Source organism: Crassostrea angulata, chromosome 10, assembly GCF_025612915.1.
Source record: "Crassostrea angulata isolate pt1a10 chromosome 10, ASM2561291v2, whole genome shotgun sequence".
Classification (NCBI taxonomy): Eukaryota; Metazoa; Mollusca; class Bivalvia; order Ostreida; family Ostreidae; genus Magallana; species Magallana angulata.
In genome coordinates, this window is record NC_069120.1 from 17731450 (window position 1) to 17758993 (window position 27544).

At 33.9% G+C, this 27544-nt stretch overlaps 1 protein-coding gene across 3 annotated transcripts in view; it reads left to right on the forward strand.

Annotated features, from left to right (window-relative positions):
- Positions 1-1061: 1061 nt before the first annotated feature.
- Positions 1062-27544, forward strand: part of LOC128165537 (mucin-22-like) — a 37491-nt gene continuing 11008 nt past the window's right edge. For 2 of the 3 annotated variants that reach the window (XM_052830176.1, XM_052830177.1), the window contains exons 1-6: positions 1062-1091; positions 3239-3361; positions 5816-6004; positions 6833-7036; positions 7493-7630; positions 23321-27424. In XM_052830176.1, the coding sequence (XP_052686136.1) occupies positions 3328-3361; positions 5816-6004; positions 6833-7036; positions 7493-7630; positions 23321-27424 (4669 nt within the window). In that variant the 5' untranslated portion in view covers positions 1062-1091; positions 3239-3327. Of the gene's footprint in view, positions 1092-3238; positions 3362-5815; positions 6005-6832; positions 7037-7492; positions 7631-23320; positions 27425-27544 lie in introns of those variants that run through there. The other variant, XM_052830175.1, reaches the window with a different exon arrangement.

Below are 27544 nucleotides of genomic sequence, written 5' to 3' on the forward strand. Positions count from 1 at the left end.
TTTTTACGATTTGAATACAAGTATGAAGCGGTGTTAATAAGTAGGTCTTGTCCTATGAAATGCCAGAGTAAAAATGACTCGGACATGAATACTTCCATCGACCACTACGGTCATTGTGTGTAAACTTCCTCGTCTGAAGAGGGCTAGCGGATTCTGAAAAGAAAGCCTAGGATATTTCAGACAGAATTTATACTCAAAACTAGATTTGCAACCTATTATCTTATTCTACAATACGATGCAAATCTTGCAGTTTAAAAAACTGTGTTTGTTAACCTATTTTAAAATACGTTACAACATATTACAATTAGATATACACTATTGAACAGTTGAAGTATTAACAAGGGACAGGGAGGGGGTGCCTCTTTTTTTGTGAAAAGCGAACTGGTTCGACTGTAACTTTTAATTTTGGAAAGTTAACATAATTTATTTACATCCATCAAGTAGGGTTACCTCTATTTCTTACTGTAATTGATTGTAATTCATAACTCTGTTGAAACTGATAGGATTGAAATCTACACGCCCGTTTATCGGTTGGTCGAAACCTTCATCGACCTAAAAAAAAAAAAATCACGGACTTCACGAAATAATCATGATGATGACAGACTTTCCATTTAAGACGACTTGGCTATTTCATTTATTAAACGTACTATAAATATTAGTTATTTTTACTAACCCTTTACGATCAATTCATCAATTTGTTAAAAGAAAGATGTAAATATAATAATGAAATGATTTCTTTGATGATTAATGCGGGTTATAAAGGTAGTGATAATTGCAGAAAAAATTACATAACCCGCTAATGCGGGTTATGTATTTTTCTGCAACGTCGCCACCCTCATATCCCCCCCCCCCCCCCCACACACACTTTCAATAAACGATGCTTTGTGCCTGACCAACTTTAACTTCTGCATAGGTTGGGTAAACTGTAAAGATGGGCACATATTTTTTTTTTATAAACTTGGGCCTTATATTAATTTCTATGAGCAATTATTATAAACACACTTTGAACGACCTGTTCATAATACAAACAGGAAATACAAGATACAAAAACCGCGGGAAAATTGGTTGCAGTAGCTGTAAACAGGTAAAAGGTAAATCATTGCCAGTCCACATACAAATTATACAACATGTACAAAGAGAGAGTTCCAAGTCTCTTTTTATTGAACACAATAAATACGCTGTGATCTTCGATGGTTTATCAGCTGTTCATGAAACCATTTGAAGGTATTGCTAGCGTTGCAGAAAGAAATATAATCGACTAGGCCTAAGGTATATTTTTTTTTATTAATGATAGCTATAACCTTATAAATCAGCTGTTCATAGCCGTTTGAACCAGTAAATAAAGCATTTACCGTTTGTATTTACATATCTGTGACTATATCCTCCACTATCCAAATAATTAAGCTACAGTAATCTCTCCCAGCTACAAGTAGCTATATAGGTTACTATAGCCTAGCTTAGCTGTCTCCGACAGACAAACTGTAACGAAAATATACACCTGTCAAAGAAGAACAATTGAAATTGATATAAGGGGGAAAATCCAATATTTCCTCATTGACACTTCATCTAATTTTATCTGGAGAAATTGGAACCATTTTAACAAGACCTTGGACATTCAGCAGGGCGTAGCTACATGTATCTATTTCTTGCGTCAAAACAAGTAAATGACGCGGTTTCAAGGGAAATATACACAGATTGCATAGTCTCAAAAAGCCAGACAATTCTTGCAGAGTTCAAAGAGCCATGCAATGAAATGGACAGACCTAAGTCACAGTGTTGTTTGACACAACCACCCAAAGTCCATTAGCTCTTGTTAAAATGGTTCTAACATGAACAAACACAATTCTCTTAAGGAGATTTATAATGGGAAATGTTTTTTTTTAACATCTTTTCTATATTCATTAACCGGGTTTTCCAACGGAAAAATCCGGTTATTAAAATGGTGAAAATGGCGGGTGGGTGGGCGGGCGGCTGCCAAAAGGGTACCCTCATTGTACGGATAACTCCTCCTACAGTTTTCAAGATAGGAAATTGTTCTTTTGCAGATCAATTGTACATATATCAGAGATGTGCATTTTGCTAGGATTTTGATTTCTAATAATTCATAAAAAAAATACCAGCTTTTGGACTTAGTCATTTTTTGGCAAAATATTGCATATAGGGTACCCTCATTGTATGGATAACTCCTCCTACAGTTCTCAAGATAAGAAGTTGTTCTTTTGCAGATCAATTGAACATATATCAGAGGTGTGCATTTTGCTAGGATTTTGATTTCCGATAATTTATCGAAAAAATACTAGCTTTTGAACTTAGTCATTTTTTGGCAAAATATTGCATATAGGGTACCTTCATTGTACGGATAACTCCTCCTACAATTTTCTAGATAGGATATTGTTCTTTTGCAGATTGGTTGTACATATACATGTATCAGAGGTGTGCATATTGCTAGGATTTTGATTTCTAATAATTCATAAAAAAATACCAGATTTTGAACTTACAGTTCTCAAGATAGGAAGTTGTTCTTTTGCAGATCAATTGTACATATATCAGAGGTGTGCATATTGCTAGGATTTTGATTTCTGATAATTTATGAAAAAAATACTAGCTTTTGAACTTAGTCATTTTTTGGCAAAATATTGCATATAGGGTACCCTCATTGTACGGATAACTCCTCCTACAGCTCTCAAGATAGGAAGTTGTTCTTTTGCAGATCAATTGTACATATATCAGAGGTGTGCATAATGCTAGAATTTTGATTTCTGATAATTTATGAAAAAAATACTAGCTTTTGAACTTAGTCATTTTTTGGCAAAATGTTGCATATAGGGTTCTCCATTTCACTGGATACGGGTTGACATGGATTATGGATACAGTTCACATAAAAGAAAACCCGGTTTGCCGTCAGCTTTTCACTTGTTTGTAATAATTTGTATAATAGAATAACTGAAGATGTTATCAATAGTAAGTGGGTGAGGGGTATATATAGAGATCTACAAATTATTCTACGAAAATTGAGCCATCAGAAATTAGTTTTATTCCACGGTTTGATTATGTAAATCAGTGATCTTGCAGCACTGAATAGCAGTATGAAAAACACATTATAGCTATCCTATCATTGAAGTGAAAATGATGTATTATAATTTGTATTTTAGGTTGTATGATTGAAGTGAAAATGATGTATTATAATTTGTATTTTAGGTTGTATGATTGAAGTGAAATTGATGTATATGTATTTTAGGTTGTCCAGTGAATACATTTGGGGCGAGGTGTAATGAGTGTCATTGTAAAACAGACTGTGATAGGGAGACCGGGGAATGTGAAAAGTGCATGGAAGGATGGCATGGACCAAATTGTCAAATGGGTAAGAGAATATAATTGATTATAATTCATGAACTGTACATTGAAATGTGTTTTGGCTTAATATTAAGATTTTATGTATAAAAAGAATGCTCAACTAGACACGATCTCGTTGCGAGCAACGAGGAGGTCTTCCGTACGATTATTATAAGGATATGTGACGTCATTGACTTTGATTTTCGACAAGAAAACATGATATGAAAAAAGGAGTGGAGTACTAATGTTTTTTTTTTTTTTTGGTATATCTTTTTATAAGTTCTCTGACATTGCTTTTTTAAATACTTGCACTCTTCCAATTAAGATAGAAAAGATGAGAAAATCATTATGTTGTTAGGATATATTAACGTATTATACCTAATCTAGCTTTAATAACCTTTAACAAAATGGCTCTGAGTAAAAGGATATAGGTAAAATACTTTAGAGCCCTTTGGTTCCCTAATTTAAGAGGCCAGCCCCTTTTTCTTGATATCATTTGAAAGGTCATCTAATTCTAAACACATTTTGTTCAACAAGTGTTTAGAAATTCGGTATCGTTCTAGAGATATATGAGAAAGAAGGTTTTAGGGGCCGATCCCTTATCCCCTTATAGGGGCCGTTTGACGAAATTTTGAAGGTTGCATTTCGTTAAGAACATTATTTTGAACAACTTTTCTTCTATACTGCATTTAAAAAAAAAATTCCTTTCTGAGGTCTGGTTGATCAAATTTTGGGACCTTTGGCCCCTAAAAACCCCTAATTTCATAACACATGATAAAATCCTTACATTTCTTGGATACATAACTGTAAGGTTATCATATTTGCTTCTAAAACATTTCACAAAATATCTCTCAGTAAATGGCTACAGATAAAAGACTTTAGAGCCCTTTGGTCTCCTTATTTAAGGGGCCAGCCCCTTTTTCTTGATATCATTTGAAAGGTCATTTTATTCTAAACAATTTTATTCAACAAGTGTTTAGAAATTCGTTAATGTTCTGGAGATATATGAGAAAGAAGGTTTTAGGGGCCGATCCCTTATCCCCTTATAGGGGCCGTTTGACGAAATTTTGAAGGTTGCATTTCGTTAAGAACATTATTTTGAACAACTTTTCTTCTATACTGCATTTCAAAATATTTTTCCTTTCTGAGATATGGGTGATCAAATTTTCGGACTTTTGGCCCCTAAAAACCCCTAATTACATAACACATGATAAAATCCTTACATTACTTAGATACATAAATGTAAGATAAACATATTTGCTTCTATAACATTTCACAAAATATCCCTGAGTAAAAGGATATATGTAAAAGACTTTAGAGCCCTTTGGTTCCCTTATTTAAGGGGCCAGCCCCTTTTTCTTGATATCATATGAAAGGTCATCTAATTCTATACATATTTTGTTCAACAAGTGTTTAGAAATTCGTTAGCATTCTGGAGGTATATGAGAAAGAAGGTTTTAGGGGCCGATCCCTTATTCCCTTATAGGGGCCGTTCACGAAATTTTGAAGGTTGCATATCGTTAAGAACATCATTTTGAACAACTTTTCTTCTGTATTGCATTACAAAATATTTTTCCTTTCTGAGATATGGGTGATCAAAATTTTATACTTTTGGCCCCTAAAAACCCCTAGTTATGTAATACATGACAAAATCATTACATTGCGTGGATACATAACTGTGAGATAAACATATCTGCTTCTATAACATTTAACAAAATATCTCTCAGTAAAGAGCTACAGATTAAAGACTTTAGAGCCCTTTTGACCCCTTATTTGAGGAGCCAGCCCCTTTTTCTTGATTTCAAAGAAAAGGTCATGTAAATACAAACGTTTTTTACATTGCATGTCTTAACAAAATATTTTTCAGAAAAGAGATAAACAAAGAAAACCAGAAAAAATAACGACGTTTTTTTTAATCTCAATTTTCGGGTCCAGGCGAGCTTCAGCGCCTTTTGAGTCAGACAAAAATGAATACCTAAAGACACATCTACAATCTTTCGACTACAATCCCTGAAAGTTTGAACTCAATATCTTCAATCGTTAAGGAGAAGATCCCAGGACAAGCCGACCCTCTGAAAATCGCTAAAACGTCAATATATCAAAAACGGAAATGACGTCATCAAAATAAAAAATTACGTATAAAGTTTAGATCCGTATCTATCATATCTGAAAGTTTGATGAAAATCGGTTGAGTCATTTTTGAGAAATCGCGTGCACAAAAATTTGTTGGAAAAAAAAGAAAAATAGCGAAGAAAAAGAAACAGAACGAAAACAATAAGATTTTATTCAGATAAGTGCATACATCTGATTTAATTAAGGTCTTCCGTTTCCAACGGAAAACCTTGTTTTTATAATCATTACATGGAGTGATTTAAGGATGAATTTCAACATGGGATACATGTGTTGGAGAAAATGGCATATTTGAAATTGATTAGCCAATAGGTATACTGTGAGTGACGCTAGCATTTTGTTTTATTTACAGAAAATGTTGCAAAAAACAAGAGGACAAAAGTGAGATTACATGACAATGCTTTGGGACTAAGTACTATAAACGGAAATCGCACAGACTGCACATTTTTCGTTCAGAACAACGAGGAGGTGATGAGACTACGAGTCGATTTACAAGAGATTTACGATATTCATGGCATCACCATTTTCACAGAAAGTTCTAGTAAGTACATGTACCTGTGTATATGATAATTTTGATTTGGTACACAGGTACCCACTAGGGAGTGCCGACTATGAAGTCAGAAGTGTCAAAACTCAAGGGTCACAACATTCTAGAGATACAAAGATATTGTCCACTCATTATTGAGAGAACCCTTTGTTCTACCATTCATCACTTTGGGGAAAAGGTTGACCCTATTGCAGAATAATGGCATACATAGGTTATTATTAAAGACATTTCTTGTTTTATTATGCCTTGCCATGTACATGCAGCGTAATATGGTCGCAGCAGAATAGTGTTTGTCTAACTCCCATACACCAAGCTTAATGTGAGGTTTGTCACACTTTGAGTTTACTCAGTTTAAAAATAATTCTTCCAAGAATATTTTTCATTAGACTTTTTAATAAATAAGAAGGAATTAAAGGCTATAGCATTTGGTTTGTATTTTGATTTTTACCTTCACTTTACATTTGACTTTGATTCCACCATTTTTAGATTTGTATAAATTAGCTTATTTTGTAACACACATTTCAAGATTTATTAAGCAAGCTTCAAATATACATATAGAGGAGATCAGACTGTATTATGTCCTTGACTTTTCCCATGAGCTTGACTTCATCCTTCCATATTTGTGTTTAGCTGAGTTTTTGAGATGCGCACCTTCAAGATTTTTACATATTTTGTAGCCTTTGATTGTTAGGTTGTTAAATCACTTTGGCATGATATACATGTTATATGATTTACATACTTTGGTACATAGTAAGCGATCTCATGTTTCAATATAAATGATGTACTATTAACCTCTTTATGTTTTTTTTGAATTGCAAATAGGTTCAAACCTTCAGAAGATGTTGGGATTTGATGTTGTCTTATCTGAGGACAATGATGTAGGTAACAATGTTTGCTTCAAGCAGACTCAACCAATCCAAGAAAATGGTAGAATCGACACATCCTGCCACGGAAAAGTAAAGAACGTATTTGTGAGGAAGAAAATATCTCCTTACTATCTGAATGTTTGCGAGATTGAAATCTATGGTAAGCTATAATCAGCCAAACATACAAAGAGTTAAAATATTTGAATATATCTCAATACTGTAGATGGACATGTATTATATTTTAATAGCATGTGAATTTCTGACTGTTCCAATTCTTGTACATACGCGAAGAGCATTAATGATGTAATTATTTAGCGGAAGCAGCTTTCCACCTAAAACGCTAAAAAAGAATACACAACCAAATGTAATACATTTACAGTATGATCAAGTCAAACAAAACTTACAAATAATTTTAATTCAAATATTTGGACGGATATTCATCACTATTTAACAAATTGAATAATGATAAGGTCATCAGGGTTTAGCTCTTCTGGTACAAACACCGTAATAAAACATACTCATAACATGTAAAATTCAATACCTTCTCTGTTATAGCGAAATGATTAATTTATAGAATTTTGTGTCAGGTATTCATTCCCATTATTTTGTCCCACAGTTTGCCAGACTGGGTTTTGGGGGAATCAGTGTCAGTATCCGTGTAGCTGTCCCAATAACCAGACATGTGACCACATGACAGGAGAGTGCCGTGGGAGCTGTTACCCAGACCTTGCCTGTCCCAAAACCGTGGCCAGAGGTACGTCACAACCCACAGTTGTATGGAATGTAGATCAGGTGGCCAGAGGCAGTGTTGTATGGATTCAGGTTTTAAGTTTGTGTTATATGATTTCAGTGTTGACAAATCAGATGCAATTTCAAGTGGTTTGTTACAAAGTTCCTGTTTGTTTGTTGGGTACCTGCTTTCATTTTGTCTTAAATTACATGGTCAGAGTATATCGACACATCACATTAAATCTTCAAACATTTCTAAACCAACCAAAACAATAAGATAAAGAAACATGTATATAAAAACCTAGAGAATCCTGCCTAAATGACACCAATGATAACCCCTTTCACTATTCTCTTGGTCATTGATTTGTATTCTATAATTTTTTTTTAAGGTTTAGATTAATAGACACCATGGAATCCAACCTTCCCATTCACAAAAATTCAGAGTACATGTATAGACTCTGACTGAGATTTTTCGGCATGAAGCCTATTGCCAGTCTGGCCAATGCTTACTGCACGATCGTGAGCAAACTCAGTTACTGGTTGGACTATTGTTGGTTTTCACTCCCTTTTATCAATGTAGCTAAATTTCTATCGATCACAAAATAACCCATGCAGGCTAGGTCAACCTCTAAAGTATAAAATACGACAAATAGAAAGTGTACAAATTATATACATGTACTGTAAATTCCCAATTTTACGTGAGGAATTGATATCCGCGTAAAATCGCGAGAAGCCCGTCTCGCGGATTTTAAAATCTCGCTTTTAATTTTCAAACATATGTATAAACTAAATGAAACTAATATAAAATTTCGACATTCGCAATTTTATGTTCTTGCGATTTGATGGAAAACTGTTGAATAGCGGAATTAAGTACTCTCGTAAAATAAGGAATCTACAGTAAAAGGTATTTGAATATAAAATCACATGATTAGGTAAGCACCAATAAATATTGCATTTGAAGGCAATTTCTATAAAAAGTTCAAGAATTGCTTACATTTATATTCAGAAAGTGGATTAGGACTGGTTGATAAAGTGATATGGTTTTGTCAGTTGTGGTATAAGCACAATCATTTTCTAAGAAATAGAGGAAGAAAATAGTCAATTATTAGATGTAGATATTGAGCATAAAACTTCACTGCAGCTAGACAAGCTGCCATAATCATAATCCTCTTACCTCATCCACCGATTACCTCAGGTTATGAGGAGTTAATCTGTGTTATCAGATGCACATGAATGCGTCCTGTTTTTTTTTTTTTTTTGTTGTTGATAACACAGAGGTCTGTCGTTCCTGACCATCTCTGTGTAAGTTAATGATGATGACTCTTGCTTCTCTGATCAGTGACACATCCAGACAGGTCTTGTCTGTATCAGCTTTTATAGCAATTTGAAAGCAACAGTGTCTTATCTGTCAACTGACATATTGATGATGATTGTTTGTAACTTGTAAAAAAGTACATTCATCCACTAGAATGAAAAAAACTCTATCATTCAGCTTCAAGGGAAAGCTAAATACTAAAAGCCCAGGGGATTTGCATCGCAATCAACATGAAAGTACCCAGATGAGAACATTGAAAATTTTTTGCAAAGTACATGTTCTGAGAACTTGTGAATGGATAGATGTTTGTTTCCCCCCCCCCCCCAATATAATCGCTCGATTTGTATTTTGAATTTCTTTGATTAGAAATAGGGTTCATAACACTGGTATCAGATAGCAAATGCTAAACATTTTCAATTTCAGTGATTAATTTCGATTTCAATTATTCGTCGGTGATGGATAAGTCTGAATTAAATACATTAATGTACATGTATATATAACAGAGACACATGGAATCTGGGACAGACTACTTAGAATTTGAGAGAGTTTCTTCCTTCTTGATACTGAAGTTCAACTGTATTTGCATATCCAGTCTTTGAATTATATGCTTGTTAAATTCCAATTTAATTTTGTTGACATTTTCTTGTAATCATTGTTAGGGATTGATTTAAATTACTCATGTTGTGTAGCTCATAACTTTTTGATTTATAAGAGTTGTTGCCCTTTAACTGATCCTCCAAAAAAATTCTTTCATGTCTCCTATAATTCTACTTGTATGTTTTATATGTACAAAAGTTGATGCTGTAGTAGTTGGGGCTAAATAAACTGATATCGGCCTAGGTAGCTCAGTGGTAGAGTTCCTGACTTAAAAGGGTCCCGGGTTCAATTCACAGTCCAGCAGTATGTTTTCATTGTATTTATGATGTTCATTCCTCCTTTCCTATTACAGTGTAATGAATATTCACCAGAGACATGCTACAACTAGTATTAGAAGTATTTATCTTGGCAACCAAAAGATATGCAGAAAAAAATATGCCAGTATGTAATCACTGGATTCTACAGATATGATGGAGTAAAATTTATAATCATATTCAGGAACAAAATTATCTCTAATTAAAATCAAATATTCCAAATATAAATTGATTTTCCAACAGGAGTAATTTTTTTAACAGGCCCTTAGATAAAAAAATTAATCAATATAATAAAATATTAGGTAAGAACACAATTTTTTTTCAAACTTCCTATTTAATTTTGAAAATTGGAAAATAATCCAATTAATGAATTATTTATGAGTAAAATGAATTGAACTTATACAAAGTTATAATTGTTTTAAGGGAGGAACAGGTGTGGTATAGATGATGCCTTCCTGCTTGCCAGGACATTTTAAATAGGTACACGCACCCACCTAACAAGTTATCATACATACAGCACTAAAGAAATAAATTTCCTTGTTGGTTTTGATTTATTGGACCATGCATTACTTAGAAGAAATTTATGTTTAATCATAAAGGTATACCTTTAATACTTGGTAGCAGCTAGATAAAGAATCATTCCATATGATTTCCCCATTACATTTCCCCCTTATTTTTTAAAATGAATGTACATGTAGTAATGTTTATGGCTTTATGATGATTTAGCCATTTTTACAAAACAATACAAATATAGCTATATATATCTCATGAAATTGATTCATATAATTATTATCATAGCGGTAAGCCAGTAACTTGATTCAAAGAGTCAGACCACATAAAGCTGCCAGGCATTGATCATCAAATCAAACGAGACGCAATTTCTGTGTTTTAGTTTCTGAAGGCAATATTAAAGAACATATTTACACGTAGATATAAATTGCAGGGAATATAATGGAGGATAGGCAGATTATATGTATGATATGTAACCATATACATTTTCAAAAAAAGTATTAGGTTGATTTGTCAATTATAGTGTCACTTTTCAACTTTCAATTGTCCAACTGTTTCCTTGTAATGGTAGTTGCTTGTTTCCTGGTGTTCGTACTTGTACATGTACTTTAAATCTTGTTAAGATATCAGAAGAAGAAATAAAATACTTATGGCTGTATCTAACTGTGAAGCATGTTTTGAAGTGTTATACTATAAGGAAAGTCATATGTGTAAAACTTAAAAAAAAATGTTTCCTTTATTTGCTGCAATAATTTCTCACATTTATAGCTGTCTTTGTATTTTTTCATAGATAGATGGATTCTTCGTTAATTAACTTTAAAATTTAATGATTGTTTGTTACATACATTTCCCCTTAAGATTTATCCAAGTTTTGAATTAAAAGCACATGCTGACTTAAAACTTACTTAAATATAGACAACATTTAACAGAAATCTTTTTTTTACTGAAATGAGTTATTAATGTAGAGACAGAGAGTTACCTAGGGAAATCATTCTCTTGCAATGCCATGATTCTTTCTTTTCCCCACTGTGATCTACTTTTGCAATCATTTTTATCTTACAAAGGAGATATACAGAAATTATATATCCAATATATGTGCATACAAAATGTCATTACTTGCACAATAAAATACTGGTATTTACCGGTACTTCATTTTCACAAAATTTGCAACATGCAAGTAAAGCTTGATGGGTGATATAACACATGGTGTGCTTGATATTTTGATATTTTAGTATTGGTATGCATCTTGGGTTAATTCTTAATGATTTGTATGCCCCTTAAAAATGAGTAAATTAAGCTGTAAGGCTACTAGGAATCAAGGTCTGGCTGCTATAGTATTACAGTTTATACGGTAGCTTAAATGTGAATGAGCAAGTTCTCCCTAGAAATTAATTATATTATTTAAAATGTATGATATAATGAATGTTCCTTTTAAAAATACTTTTGTGTAAAGATTAACGCTATTGATTAAAAAAATTGATTTTTGAAAAAGATATTATTTTTATATAATTTTCAGGTTATGGTATTGTTCTTTCTTATTACCCTTCTAAAATAAATTTGATCTATGGAAATATTAATAATGAGTTGAAAAGAGTTTTGTTTGCACATATAGATCTCATTAAGTTCAGTACCAAAGTGCAAGGAGAGTTTATCATTCTTCAGCATCTTCCATTAAACCGTACCAAATAACCTGCATTGGCTTTTGATGGAGTACTAATAGCCTTGGACCTTAGAGAGGGAGAATTTCTTACTTTTAATTTGATAGAAAATAATATTGAGGTTTGAATCCACCCATTACTTCCTGTGTTTACTTCTCTAGCAGTTTGTGAGCGTGTGAGAGTGCTCTTCCTGTGTTAGGCTCCAAGTTTTCAGATTAATGCCGAGAGAAAGCAAGGTAATATGCTTTAATTTTTTGTAATTACCTCAATATTTTCTGAGGGAAACTGGGTTTAGCTTTTTGCCCCATTGTTTAATTCCTTTAGATTGGATACAGGGATAATATTTTATGAATATATGCCAAAGATGAGAGTGTCGGTAGGTGGGATTATATTTTATTTTACTTCTAAAATGCCATTATAATTTTTTGTACAAAGAATCTCTTTAGAAATTTAAATTGCTGGTTAAGTCAAAAGTAGTCTTGAAACTGATTAGATTTGGAAGACTGTGAGTTCATTGATTTATTAGATACCTGGTAATTGGATTGTTAGAGTTGCTTTAATAGTTATATAGCATACACTCTGTTTCAAACAACTAATGCATTCAAGTATGCACAGTATGCAGTGCATCCAGAAGTACTATTTTTGACATGTTATCTAATAAATGAATGCATGATTATATAATATATTATATAAATACAATTCCCCCTCTCCTATTCATGTGAAATGGATCCATGATTAAAACTTTTATTAACTTTAGATTATGAATAGGAATTAAGACATACAGTTTTGTATAAATCTGATTGGTAATAGCCTCGATACATTAAATAATAATCTGTAAGAATGTAATAATGATTTTAGTGTTAAAAGGTTGCATGTATAGCTGACTTGAACTTTCACACACAAATTCACTCCATTAACCCTTATGACAGAAGAATGCAAGATGTGGATGACTCTATGTTATAGCAGCTAGTTGTTGTAAACTAATAAAGATTAAGTTAAACATTTCCAGCTTCCAGCTTTCTCTCGGTGTATAAACATAAACAAATCCTCCAGCTCGGGGCCCTGGTTAATGAGTGGGGGAAGGGGGAAGCAAGTTTATAAGTGGAGTAGTCGGACAAAGTATTAGGCTCAGGATTCCCAGCTAGTCCGTGTTGTGTTACATATTGACAACAGGTTAGTTTCTTGTGTGTATTGAATAGATGTGCCAGACAAGGAGAGGCAAAAAACTTCCTCCTTTTTAAACCACCTTTTGAGAATTGTTGTATAGATAAGAATACTTATACAAAGTATTTTACACAAGTTGTCGAATGCTTGTGAAAGATGCCTTTGTTGATAGACCTTTTCACTTTTAGGAGCATGCATGACTTTTGAAGTAATTGAACATTTTTACACTTGTGTGTATTATAATTCATAATGCTCAGTCTGACAGAGATTAAAATGATAGAGAGGGGAGTATGTATGGATAACATACTTCAAATTTTGTTATTACCCAATGATTTAATTGCAATATCATTTCCAAGATGCAAAAAGAGATTCATGTTGAAGTTGTCAAATATTTCTAAATATTCTTTGGGAACATTTGTGTAAACTCTGGTATGTATGTCAAGCAATTCTTTAAGTTTAGATAATTTTATTGCTCTCATAAGACGGGGTGCCTCATATGATTGTACTTAACACAGTTTATCTGACCTAGTGGTAATAGTCACTGCGTAGGTTTATTGGAGGTGGGGCCCCATCATCTATAACATCTATACCCTTATTTAAGGCCATTATCGAGCACTCGCCTCATCAAAGTGTCAAGGTATATACGTCTATCCATCCTTGGCTGTGCGTGTAAATTGTCTAACTTTGTGCAAGTTTTTCTAAAAGTTTTCTAAAAAGTTTGAATTGAAAAGTATATAGGTGTTCAACTAGTTTCAGATCTTTAGTGAAATTAAAAAAAAAAAGAAGTATTAAGAAATCAAAATTCTGCAAAGAGTTATTCATCTGAATCTGATAACGCTGATTTTCTAGGTACAATTTAATAATACAATATGTACTGAAATACAGTGCATTTTTCTTCCTTTCCATTCGTCTTTTATTCCATTGTTCACCCCCCCCCCCAACAAAAAAAAGAAATAGCAAATCAGTCCACAATTGACAATATATTTAATATACCAAATGAATATTTCTTTATTTCATGCATCCAACTTTAGAAATAAAAGGGGTGTGTATTGCCAATGAGGTAGGGGAACTGGTGTGTAATATTCTGATATTTTTTACTGTGTATATGTGAATGCATATTGAAATCTACATGTTGAATATTTATCAATGATTGATTAAGAAAATACCAAATTCATGCTGTTAGAGATGATATTAAGTTGTTCTCAGATCTTTAAAGACAATTCTTAAGAGCTTTCTAATATTACGAGTCTTTCAAAAAGAGTCCTTAGACCAAGAAAGTGTCTTTTAAAATTCTCTCTCATATGCTTCTTGGATAAGCTTCATAAACAAGTCTGCTGAACTGTTTTGGTGATGATTACATACATTTAGCAGATTAATGCATGTATCTTGATGAGGTTCAATTGTAGTTTGAGTTTTGTGGAAATGGACCTGTTTGCATTGCCCTTTGGTATCTTTAAAATTGTTTTCAAGACTTCTTTTCATTTAATTCTGGAGGTTCCTTATTTTATGCAAGTACGCTGTTTTGTATCAACTTGTGAGATTATAAAATTGTAAGCAAAGAGAAGTGTGCTACTATCCATTTTTCACTTACGTTTAATTTTTGCATTCAATTAGGAATTTACAGCATTAATTTACAAGATCTGAGATAATTTTTATAGTGTTGACAAAGCTGATTCATGGAGCGATGACTGCCAACAGAAGACATGCTGTAATGCAGTACATTTAACTTCACAATTTTAACATATCTAGTTTACCTATCTTTACTAGGAAAGCTAAGAATCTTTCAATCTACTTTTCAGAGGAGGAAGATATTTGCTTCTTTATCTGCTTTGTGTAGACGAAGGAATTTCCATGTAATATATATATACCCATAAACAAAAAAGGATGTTTTAATTAGTACTTCTTAATATTTGCCTCGTTTTGAAAACTGTTTAATCATTTAAAAGAAATTAAAATGTACATATTTCATGGGCTTTTTTTAAATCATAATAAACAGTCATAAAATAGGCGTCTGTTAAAATGTTCAACTGTTTTTAATTATAGTATCTTTTGCTATATAAATTCATGGGGATTTTTTTTAAAGTTGTTTGATTTAAAGACTCTTGCATCACCTCCTGGCGTGTAAGGTCATACATTCTGTTTGCTGCAATTTGTATATGTACATGTGCTTGATCAATATAGATGAGATAAAAACAGTGTAATGGTATATGTATAGTGTTGATAAAGAAAACAAATAATTAGCGATGAAGCTTGCATTAATGGTCCAATTGATTGTATAAGTAGGAGATGCTTTAACATCCTGCACTCCTTTTATATGTGGCGCCAGGTCAAAAATATCTTACTCTTAACCTGAAGTTAACTGTTAATGGAGAAAAAAACAAATGACTGCAAATAAGGAGTCTGAATTCAAAAACACTATCCCACCCACCTACAGAGACACTATGGTTAGTATGGTACAAGGAGAAGTGTTGTTTATATTGCAGAATATGCAAAAAAAATTACACTAAAGGGAGATAAGTCAGAAATAGTGAGTTTAAGAGATTTTTTAAGTGATAAATTGTCAGACTTTTTATTCGGAAAATGGAAGCTATGATTTGGTTAGTAAATAATTTTGAAATATAGTTTAGATGCAAACAACTGACCGACAGAAATTGTTCATGATCATTCATCATGGGTGGGTGTGGAGATTGACCTTCCAGTACATTGAATGGCCCTCGATTGACACCTTTGCAAAGGAAATAACTCTAAGACTTGTTCATGTGAAAGCTAGATGTCTGACCCTGGCGTAGTTAGTATTGGTCCCTGAATGTCAACATTTTTTTTCTTTTCAGTGTAGTCGAAAAACTAGAATAATGCAAGATAAACTAAATAATTTACCAACTTTGAACAAAACAGCACTTATTATCCCCTCACGCAACTTGCTGCGAAGTTGATGTAACATCGCTGCTGTGCATGTGTGTGTATGTCTGTGTGTCCATTTTAGTCTTGCAAGCAAGACAAGCAAGATTCAAAGAAAATCCTTGCATGCATGTTTATCAAACTTTGTACACTTCATAAACATACTTAAAGGACAAACCCAATTTATTTTCAAGTAATTCTGTTAAATATTTAATAAAATATTGTTAAAATTACAACACTTAAAAAAGGAATTTTATGTAAGAATTGTCAATAGACAATAAACATTTTAAATCAACAACTTGATATTTTGTTGGATTTGGGCTTGTAAAGGTAAGAAACAAATGTTTTTTTAGAGGAGTTAGAAAGATGTCCAAGTGAAATATTGAAGCAATCAGGAGATCAAGTTCATCCCAATTTAATCGAAATAAGACAAATTTTGAGCTATATTTCCCGAATTACTAAGAGAAGAACAGGTTCAAGATTCAGAAGAGACTGACAAATATTGTCAACATTATTAACTAAGAATTCATTTCATGTTAATCGCTGTAGATACGTTATTCTTAAAAAAAAATTGGAGTTGAAATTTCCACATGTGAACTTGAATTTTCCTGTAGAGCAGACAACAAATTGCTAGGTCTTTAGCTACCGATACGTTTCATATTCAATATGAAACTTGAATTTGCCTACACTAATTGTGTTGTAAATGTGTAATGTATATCACTGAATAAAGAAAATGACACTTAATTATTACTAAAGTTTAAACTATTTGTGGTGTGTTTTCAGTCTGTACATTAAGATAAAGTCAATGTGGAAATTTTAACAAAAGTATTTCATTTCGTCATTCTTTATTTAAGAAATCTTATTTTTCCAAACATAATTCATGTTTGAATGATATTTGATTCATGTTTGATATTTACATGCATTCAAAATAATTGTGTTTAAAGGTAGATGGTACCGCAGAATAATGACGAACTGTACATATTATACATGTATCATACACAAATGCATGTAACACTCCACAGGTGTGTAGAAAAAGGCGACAGTCATTTCCAATATAACCCTTTCCTGGACTTGACATGTTTGTTCCTTTGTTTCTACTTCCTCAATGACTAGTACTTGATTTTTACCACATACTTTAAGGGGATTTCCTCCTTCAACACTAAATAGGATAAACAGAAAATAAAACTAATTGAGGATTAGTGGGCATGCAGTTCCAGTAGCTGTCAATTTGGTGAGTTAAATATAGTTATGGTACTATTAATTGAGTTTTCTGTGGTGTTTAAATTGGTCAGTTGTCACGATTTACATCTTTCAAGTGGTTTGTTCAGAATGTGTTAACTTTGACAGACACTAGTACTTGTACATATAGGCTTCACTGGGAGTGTACATGTGAATGTATATAATAATTATACATTATGTATATGAATTTTTGTGAGGCTGAAGATGAAAAAAATGTGCTTTCCTATTCCTCTGTGTTAATTAGGGCCCCACTTTGCGGGCACCTTATAGTGATCAGTCTGTCCCTCTGTTCATCCATCCATCTCTCCATCCTTCTATCTCTCCATCCTTCTGCCACAAGGATCACTTGTCCTGGGCATATCTTCTCTACCCTTGGCCCAATCTGTCTCATACTTTACCTACAGGGTGTCTTTGGGTAAAGAGTGTTCAGTGATATTAAACCAAGTTTCTAGGTCTAAGGTTGTATAGGTATTCTTTCTTCTTGGTCCAATCTGGCTTATACCTCACCCACAGAGTGCCTTTGGTCAAAGAGTGTGCAGTGACCTTGAATGAGGTTTATAGGTCAAGGGTTAAGGTAATATCAGACCACGCAATTTGTTTTTTCAGGGCATATTTACTCTCCCCTTACCCCTATCTGGCTCATACTTCACCTACAGAGTGCCTTTTGGGTAAAGGGTGTACAGTCACCTTAAACCAAGTTTCAGGGTAAATGTGAGGGTCATAGCAGATCTCTTTAAAATCCAGCTTAAGACCAAACATTTTTCCCATTAGCTTAATCTTGCTCATATCAAACCCCAAAAAGCCAGTTGGTATAAGTAATGAGATTGACTTAAAGTTTTATGCTAACCTGAATATTTCTAAGTCATAGGTCAAAGTCAAAGAAAAATCCTCTGATATGCTTTTATCATGTTTTTCATTATTTAAGCAGAGCCTTTAAGATCCTCATCATCTCAATGATGTCTAGTTTACACTGTAATTGATAATACCCTACTGGCATGTTCTATTTTGAAGATTTTAACTGTCACTTTGCTTTGGATAGTAAACACTTGTCACTCAACCTTCCTGGTTGCATTGTGTGTTTTAGAAAATCTCTTTACAATAAGAGCAGAATCTTTCCTGATGGATATCTTTGTCGCTGAAAGGTCTTACTAAGCTGTAATTTGTTAAATACATTATGCATCCATTATAGCTAAAAATATTTTTCCTTAATGCATTGTGTAAAAAAAAATAAACCACATTATTTGAGATTCCTCATGTAAATTTGATATTTTTTTCTGATGACATTGAAGAATGATTTTAATTTTCAAAGGGCAGATATTGTGAATTTTTGCTTTGTTTGGACTTTGTTTCATGGGTTTGTGTAATTGAAGAAAATAACTTTTTTATACTTGGTGATGGGAGTGTAAATTTGTTTATTATACTTTGAAATTCATGTTAAATACTCAATTCTGATTGGTTAAGATGCAGTTGATAATCCGTTCTATTACCCTCAGCGTTAGCAACACACTTGGCAATGGGTAACACAACAAATTGTTACATGCGCGTAAATCATGTGCGTACGGTTTGCCAAAGAAGTTACGTCATTCCTATATAAAAGCAATAAAGTTTTCAGTATAATAAAATAAATAGTGCCTGTTTGGGAGGGTAAGAGTTAAATTGACAACCCTCGAATACCATTGTCAACCTCTGCTTCGCATAATTTGGTTAATAATGGTTTTCTCGGGTTGTCAATTTCAACTCCTACACTCCCAAACAGGCATTATTTATAGTGAAAGAAAGATAGCCCATGAATATTGATAGAGTACCACAAAAAATGATGATAAATTTACTGTGTTCATCAACATAATAATGTATGGAGAAAAGTGAAATATTTACACAGTAAGCTACATTGTACCAAAGTACATTTGGATGAGCGGCTGTTTATGAGAATTATTTGATCAATACATTGTCACTGTTTGTATGTCATACGATGGGAAGTGTGGTTTTTGGAATGACTTTAAGGTACTTCCGTCCATAACTATCCTATTTCATATATATCTAATAGATTTTTAAGTTTGATCACTAGAATCTTAGTATGATTTCAAAGGATTTATCAATTTAATAAGATTCACCTTTGGAATTTAAAAAAAAATTGAATTTACATTGAAGTCTTTGGAAGTCTATGGAAATTGTACTTTAAGCAATGTTCCTCAATTTTAGATAACTTTCCTTGATGTATTATTTATTCTTTATTTACATTTTAACCTGTTAATGCTACAAAACATGGGGTGCATTACCAGGCTATTTTTGGAGCTACAATATTTAGAAATTTTCTTAAATTGCATAAAAAACCGAATTGATTGCTTGTCTCGCAAATCTCTTGGTGAGAAGTTGCATAAGCTTTTCCTTCCTTATGTAATACCAAAAATTTTGTTACTTACCAATTACATATTTTGAGAAAATGGTTTTTCCCCATTTCTTATGAAAGGCGGACATCTCTTCAAAAATCACATATGCAAAAAAGGTTGTTTAACTGACTAAATACTGTCTCCTGAATTTAGTTAATCTCAGCTTAAAAATAATTTCAAAATACATATTGAGTGTAGTTTAGATAAATCAAAATTGTTTAATTCACCCCACTTTGCATGGACTCCCTCAAAAACTGTTGCAGTTTTATGCTTTATTCATGGTGAACAGTTTATGAAATAATGTTAACCCAACAATCTCTTGTAGGAGTAAATTCATTTATAAATATAGAATTAAATTTTACTCATTTAACATAAAAATTTACATAACCTGTTAACGTGTGGGATATGTACCGGTATTTTTTCTGCAATACTAGCTACCTTCATACTTGCAATTGAGGCACCAAAGAAAGCATTTTATTGTTTAACAAATTTTGTCGCTATTGAAATCATTTCTTTAATGATTTAATTTTCTATCTCCAACTACATGAAAAAGTAGAGATAAAAAATGTTGTTGTAAATAATAATAAACTGATACAAAATTTACATGTAACATCACAAGGAAAGAAAAAGTTGATACACGTGTTAACATTTTAGGTCATCTTAGTCACTGCATTTGTGTCCATCCGTTGTTTTTGGTCGTTGTGAGGTATCAATTGACCATTTTTATCTTTTTGAAAACTACATGGCCAACTGTTTTTGAATGTGGTATATAATGCATCTCTAAAAGGAACATTGGTTGTTAAATTTCATGACTCTTGCTCAACATGGGCCCCAGAGGGTTGAAATTGCCAAACGGACAATATAAAACAGCCTCCTAAAATGATCATAATTTCACTGTAGTCCTTTGTTTACTTTAAACAGATATGCATGTAAAGTTGTTTTTTTCATAATTTTCATTTTGATCCAAATGCCCTCAAATTAGAAATACACATGTATCTAAATAAACATCATAAAGTTAGCCTTTAATATGATATGCAAAATGTCAATTTTTGACTGCATGATTTTGATTGAAATACAAAATCAAAGTACTGAAGAACTGACGGGAGTTGATTTTATCGTTTATTATTTATTTTAGAATCAACGATATATTATTTTGCATGGCAAGTAGTTTCCTATATGTATTTGAATTATGCACATTTTAAAAAAAAAATGAATTATTCTCCGACAAGAATTTCGCGAAAACCCCATATGAATCATGTAATATTCAAAGAATTAATTCCATCAAACTACGTATCAGTAATCGATATTTCAAAGAAATAGTATGGATCGAAGCACTATTGAACTCTAGTCTCGTCTGTCTCCGTTAATCAATGATAAGCAAGAGAGACTCTCTGCTTGTCGGAGATTTACGGATATGTTGAACTCTGGCGTAGGAATACATACAATGTACAACTACAAAAAATATATAAATTGTTCGTACCATTTAAAATTTTACTATTTACAAGGCATCTATAAATAAAATTCCTTGAAAAACAATGTTTAAGAATACATTACATCAAATTATTGATTATTTTCATGGACTAAATGTTATCAGCGGTGTTAGTTTGTGCTTTGGTCCAAACACTGTTTCACTTTTGGTTTGCTTGAGTAACTGCATAGGAGAGTTGATTTAAAATCAACTCCCAAAAAGTGTCAATCACTTCTGACATCATTAATAGCCAGCAATGGCAAATAAATCTGGTAATGGAAAATATATCTTATATCAACTCTAGTAAAAAATAAAATAATAATGTATCTGAGACTTAAAAGTTGCATATTATTGCATATCATAGAGGCCAAATTTAACTCATATTAGTTCATTGGCCTTTTTAACAAAATCTTCACAAAGTACAAAAGAGAAAAACATTTTGAACTGTGATAAATTAGTTTCAAATTGTTTTGTAATCTGAAGGGCATTTCCCTTCAAAGATCTGATTTTTATATCATTTTTGGTTATCTTAATAATATACTAGTGGGTATAATTTATGTTGTGTAAATTATCAGGTGTGAGTGGTTGAACGTGACCCCACTTCAATATCTTCAAAAACATTCACACCCATAACAGAAGCTGCGTGCACAAATAGAGTGGTTGGTGACAAGGGCTCGATGTTTTTTTTTTTTTAAATAAATGTGTTGGTCTGTATAGATCTAGACATGCTATAATTGTCTCCGTCTCTCTCGATGGTTGGTTGGATAAATTGAGCCAGTAAGTAACTGTGCAATTTCACTCACAGGTTGAACAATATTTCCTGCATGTTTGTTTGTATAACAATGAATATTGTGGTTGCTAGGAAGGTAACACTTTTCAGAAGGTATTTAGAAATATTGATAAAAACACGGAAATTACAATACATGTACATGGATTATAAATCAGATTCATGAATTTGATTTTCATTGTTATATTCATGTTTATAACGGAAATCATTACAAAGTTAAAATATGCATGATTTAAATAAAATTATAAATTGATAAAATAAACATTTCTTGTCGGAATAAATTGAAACGAAGCACAAATGAAGCTGGTCACTATAATGTAAGTAGGCCAGATTCTGTATCTTGTTTTTGACCTAGGACTTATGGCTGGTACATTCAGAGATCCAAAATACTTGAAGGTCACCAACAGGAAGACAGTTGGCGTCTGGGCAATATTCATGAATTTGATATAATTTTCCCATGCCTATCAAGCTGATGCCTGCATGGAAACGGTCGAAGTGCAAATTTACTTTTTACCAATTATCTTTCTGCCAATCTTTTAAGCATTTCCTTTGTCGCATTCATATTTATATGAATAATGTTATCCATACAGAATTGCATGTCAAATTTGGTACAACTTGATGTTGTGTTAATTGTTTATTCAATGTACTGTAGAGTAATTGTTTACGGATTATTTTAGGAGTGTGTAGTTGTTATTTTTAGTACCAATTGTTACAATTGCAGCACCGGAAAACATCACTTACTCATAGGTCAAATAAATGGTGTATGATATATGTGCGTCTGGATTATAGTTATAGCAAAAATTGTATGTCCTGTACTATTTGCAATATAGGAATGAATTCAATTAAATGGTTCCATTTTTGCATGGGGAAATGATTGTATTGATGTAATTTTAGCCATATTAAATTCAGATTAAACAAAACTTAGGATTCTCTTGCTGTTTTGAATTGCAAAAGACTACTGTAGAATCATGAAATTTCGTGGGGGACCAATTTCATGCATTGCTTTAATTTTACAGATTTGTGGGGATGTAATTTTGTGTATTCTGTTATACCTATACAAAAGGAAATATGACTTAATTACCTTAATTCATTAATTCATGGAAGATGTTAATTCATTGATGAGAGGTACAGATGACATCCATGAAAATTTAGCCATCACAAAATCTAATGATTCCGCAGTATTTTTAGATTCATATAAGTTGAACAACTTTTTTATTCTTGACACTTTGTTGTTATGATTTGAGAAGAGAATTTAACAGACTAAAGATCTTAAACTTTTTTTTATCATGATTTAAAAGAAGATGTTTGATGCTCTCATGTCCTTCCTTAATGTTAAAGTAAAAAAAATAACTTATTATTACTGTATTTATTTATACAGCTGACAGTTATGAGGATGTGTCTGAGTTGACTACCACTGAGAACCCTATCCTTAGGGCTGCATATAGAGCAGCGGCAGCTGTGACCACCACAGAAGAATCGTCAACCAATGCTCAACAAATAACTACTGATAATGAAATAATTACAAGCGAAGTAACACTAATTGATACAACATTAGATACTACAACTGATATTGAAGAGTCATCTACCACAGTTGCCACAACAGAAACCAGCACTACAGACACTGAAACAGCAACACCAGAATCCAGTACTACAGCCCCTGACACAACCACTGAAACAGCAACACCAGAATCCAGTACTACTGATACTGATACAACCACAGAAACAGCAACACCAGAATCAACTACAACAGCCCCTGACACAACCACTGATAAAGCAACATCAGAATCCAGTACTACTGACACTGATACAACCACAGAAGCAACATCAGAATCAACTATTACAGCCCATGACACTACAACTAATATAGCAACATCAGAATCAGCTACAACAGCCAGTGATACAACCACAGAAACAGCAACATCAGAATCCAGTACTACAGCCCATGACACTACAACTAATATAGCAACATCAGAATCAACTACAACAGCCACTGATAGAACCACAGAAACAGCAACATCAGAATCCAGTACTACATCCACTGACACAACAACTGAAACAGCAACATCAGAATCAACTACTACCGCAACTGATACAACCACAGAAACAGCAACATCAGATTCAACTTCTACCGCAACTGATACAACCACAGAAACAGCAACAACAGAATCAACTACAACCGCCACTGATACAACCACAGAAACAGCAACATTAGAATCCAGTGCTACAGACACCGATACAACCACAGAAACAGCAACATTAGAATCCAGTACTACAGACACTGAAACAACCACAGAAACAGCAACATCAGAATTAACTACTACAGCCCCTGACGCAACCACAGAAACAGCAACATCAGAATCCAGTGCTACAAACACTGATACAACCACAGAAACAGAACCAGCTACGACCCAAACTGATACAACCACAGAAACAGCAACATCAGAATCAACTACTACAGCCTCTGATACAACCACAGAAACAGCAACATCAGAATCTAGTACAAAAGCCCATGACACTACAACTAAAATAGCAACATCAGAATCAACTACAACCGCCACTGATACAACCACAGAAACAGCAACATCCGAATCCTCTACTACAGCAACTGTAACAACCACTGAAACAGCAACATCAGAATTAAGTACAACAGACACTGATACAACCACAGAAACAGCAACATCAAAATTGAGTACAACAGCCACTTACACAACCACAGAAACAGCAACACCAGAATCTAGTACTACAGCCACTGATACAACCACAAATACAGCTACATCAGATTCAACTACTACCGCAACTGAAACAACCACAGAAACAGCAACACAAGAATCCACTACTACCGCAACTGATACAACCATAGAAACAGCAACACCAGAATCCAATACCACAGCCCCTGACACAACCACTGAAACAACTTCAGAATTAACAACTACAGCTACTTACACAACCACAGAAACAGCAACATCCGAATCAACTACTACCCCAACTGATGCAATCACTGTAACAGCATCATCAAAATCCAGTACCACAGCCCCTGACACAACCACAGAAACAGCAACATCAGAATCCAGTACTACAGCCCCTGACACTGCAACTGAAACAGCAACATCAGAATTAATTACCACAGCCACTGATACAACCACAGAAACAGCAACAACAGATTCCAGTACTACATCCACTGACACAACCACAAAAACAGCAACATCAGAATCAACTTCTAGAGCCCCTGACACAACCACAGAAACAGCAACATCAGAATCGATTACTACAGCCCCTGATACAACCACAGAAACAATAACATCAGAATTCAGTACAACAGCCACTGACACAACCACAGAAGCCACTGACCCAACCACAGAAACAACATCAGAATCGACTACTACAGCCACTGACACAACTACTGTAACAGCAACATCAAAATCCACTTCCACGGCCCCTGACACGACCACAGAAACAACCTCTGACAGTATGGCAGACACAACGAGTACGGCCACAATGATCAGTCAGACAACAAATGCGGCATCCAATAACACAACAACACAGAATGTGACATCAGCACCAAATACCACAATTTTTATGACTACTACAGACATTCAAACCACATCCATGTCAACCAGTGTACCTGAGATAGCCTCTACAAGTAAAGTCACAATGACTAGTGCCCAGAGTGAGGCCACCAATGCTGAAACTTCAACAACATCAAACACAGTGATAATATCAACTATTCCAACTACCACAGGATCTGTGACAGGTAGAGTTACTACAATAGGAAGTGAAAGCACTTCAGTTTCAAAAGAATCAACTTCAACTGTAGGTACCACAATATCTACCTCTCCAGGGGTAACCTCAACAGAAAGTACCACAGCATTTATTGCTCCTGGGGTAACCTCAACAGAAAGTACCGTGACATCTTCCACTCCTGGAGTAGCCTCAACAGAAAGTACCACAGCATCTACCACTTCTGAAGTAGCCTCAACAGAAAGTACCACAGCATCTACCACTTCTGGAGTAGCCTCAACAGAAAGTACCACAGCATCTTTCACTCCTGGGGTAACCTCAACAGAAAGTACCATCATATCTTCCACTCCTGGGGTAACCTCAACAGAAAGTACTACAGCACCTACCACTTCTGAAGTAGCCTCAACAGAAAGTACTACAACATCTATCACTCCTGGGGTAACCTCAACAGAAAGTGTACCTGGGGTAAACTCAACAGAAAGTGCACTTGTGGTAACCTCAACAGAAAGTACCACCACACCTTCCTCTCTTGAGGTAACCTCAACAGAAGTGACCACATCATCTTCATCAGCATCAGAGCAGACAACAGAGATGGCAACAAGTTCAATGTCCTCTCAATCAATAACATCAACTGAATTACCAGCAGCTACAAGTGAAACCATTTCTTCTGAAACAGAGTCAGCAACAAATGAGGGATTGACATCTCTATCTACTGAACAAATATCTTCTTCCAGTGAGTCAACAATTGTCACCGATTTGACGACAAAAGGCGAAACTACTGTTGAATCAACATCTGAAATGCCTTCTGTTTCTACGACTGAAATTTTAACTACACCCCCAAATTCCACAATGCCTGCTTCATCTACTTTGTCCTCTCAGTCAATCCAACCAACAACAGAAGTTGCTGAGACAACTTCACAGACAGACACTATTATGTCAACTTCTAAAGAGTCTGTTTCAACCACTGAATCGGCTTTGACTTCTGAATCAACAGCACAGATCTCTGACTCCACTTATTCTACATTGTCTGAATCAACAACAGTGCCCTCAAATGTAACTGAAACTTCATCTGAAAGTTCATCAAATGTGACTTCTGGAACAATGCAATCAACAACAGAAGAAACCACAATTGCACAATCAACCTCCTCATTAACTGAGACTACCTCTCTAGAACAAGGATCACAGACAACAGAGGGAACAACAAATGAAGGACCAACAGCAAATACTTCTGAAGGATCAACAACAGAAAGTGAAACAACTCAAGAGTCAACTTTAATTACTACTGAAGAATCAACAATAGAGGGAACAACAATTGAAGGACCAACAGGAAGTACTATTGAAGGTTCAACAGAAACAACAGAGATTGCAACAAGTCATGAATCAACAGTTGGTACTACTGAAGAATCAACAACTGGGAGTGAAACAACTCAAGGACCAACAACTGAGGGTACAACAACTCAAGGACCAACAACTGAGAGTACAACAACTCAAGGACCAACAACTGAGAGTACAACAACACAAGAATCTACAACACAGACAACAGAGACTACAACAACACAAAAACCAATAACACAGACTACAGAGAGATCGACAACTCAACGACTAACAACGCAGACCATCAGACAGACAACACCGACAACACAGGTGACAACTAACCAGACACTACCACCTGTTGTTCCGTCACAGTCAACCTCTGTCACCACCACCACTGTGGTAACAACTGCTTTGACTGATTCCAGCACAGGTAAGCTTGGGTTTTTATACAGTAACGATGAATTATACATTCAAATCATTAATAAAATTATACTGTTTAAATGGTGCTATTATTGGTTATGTTGATGTGTTGACATACCAACAACTAATC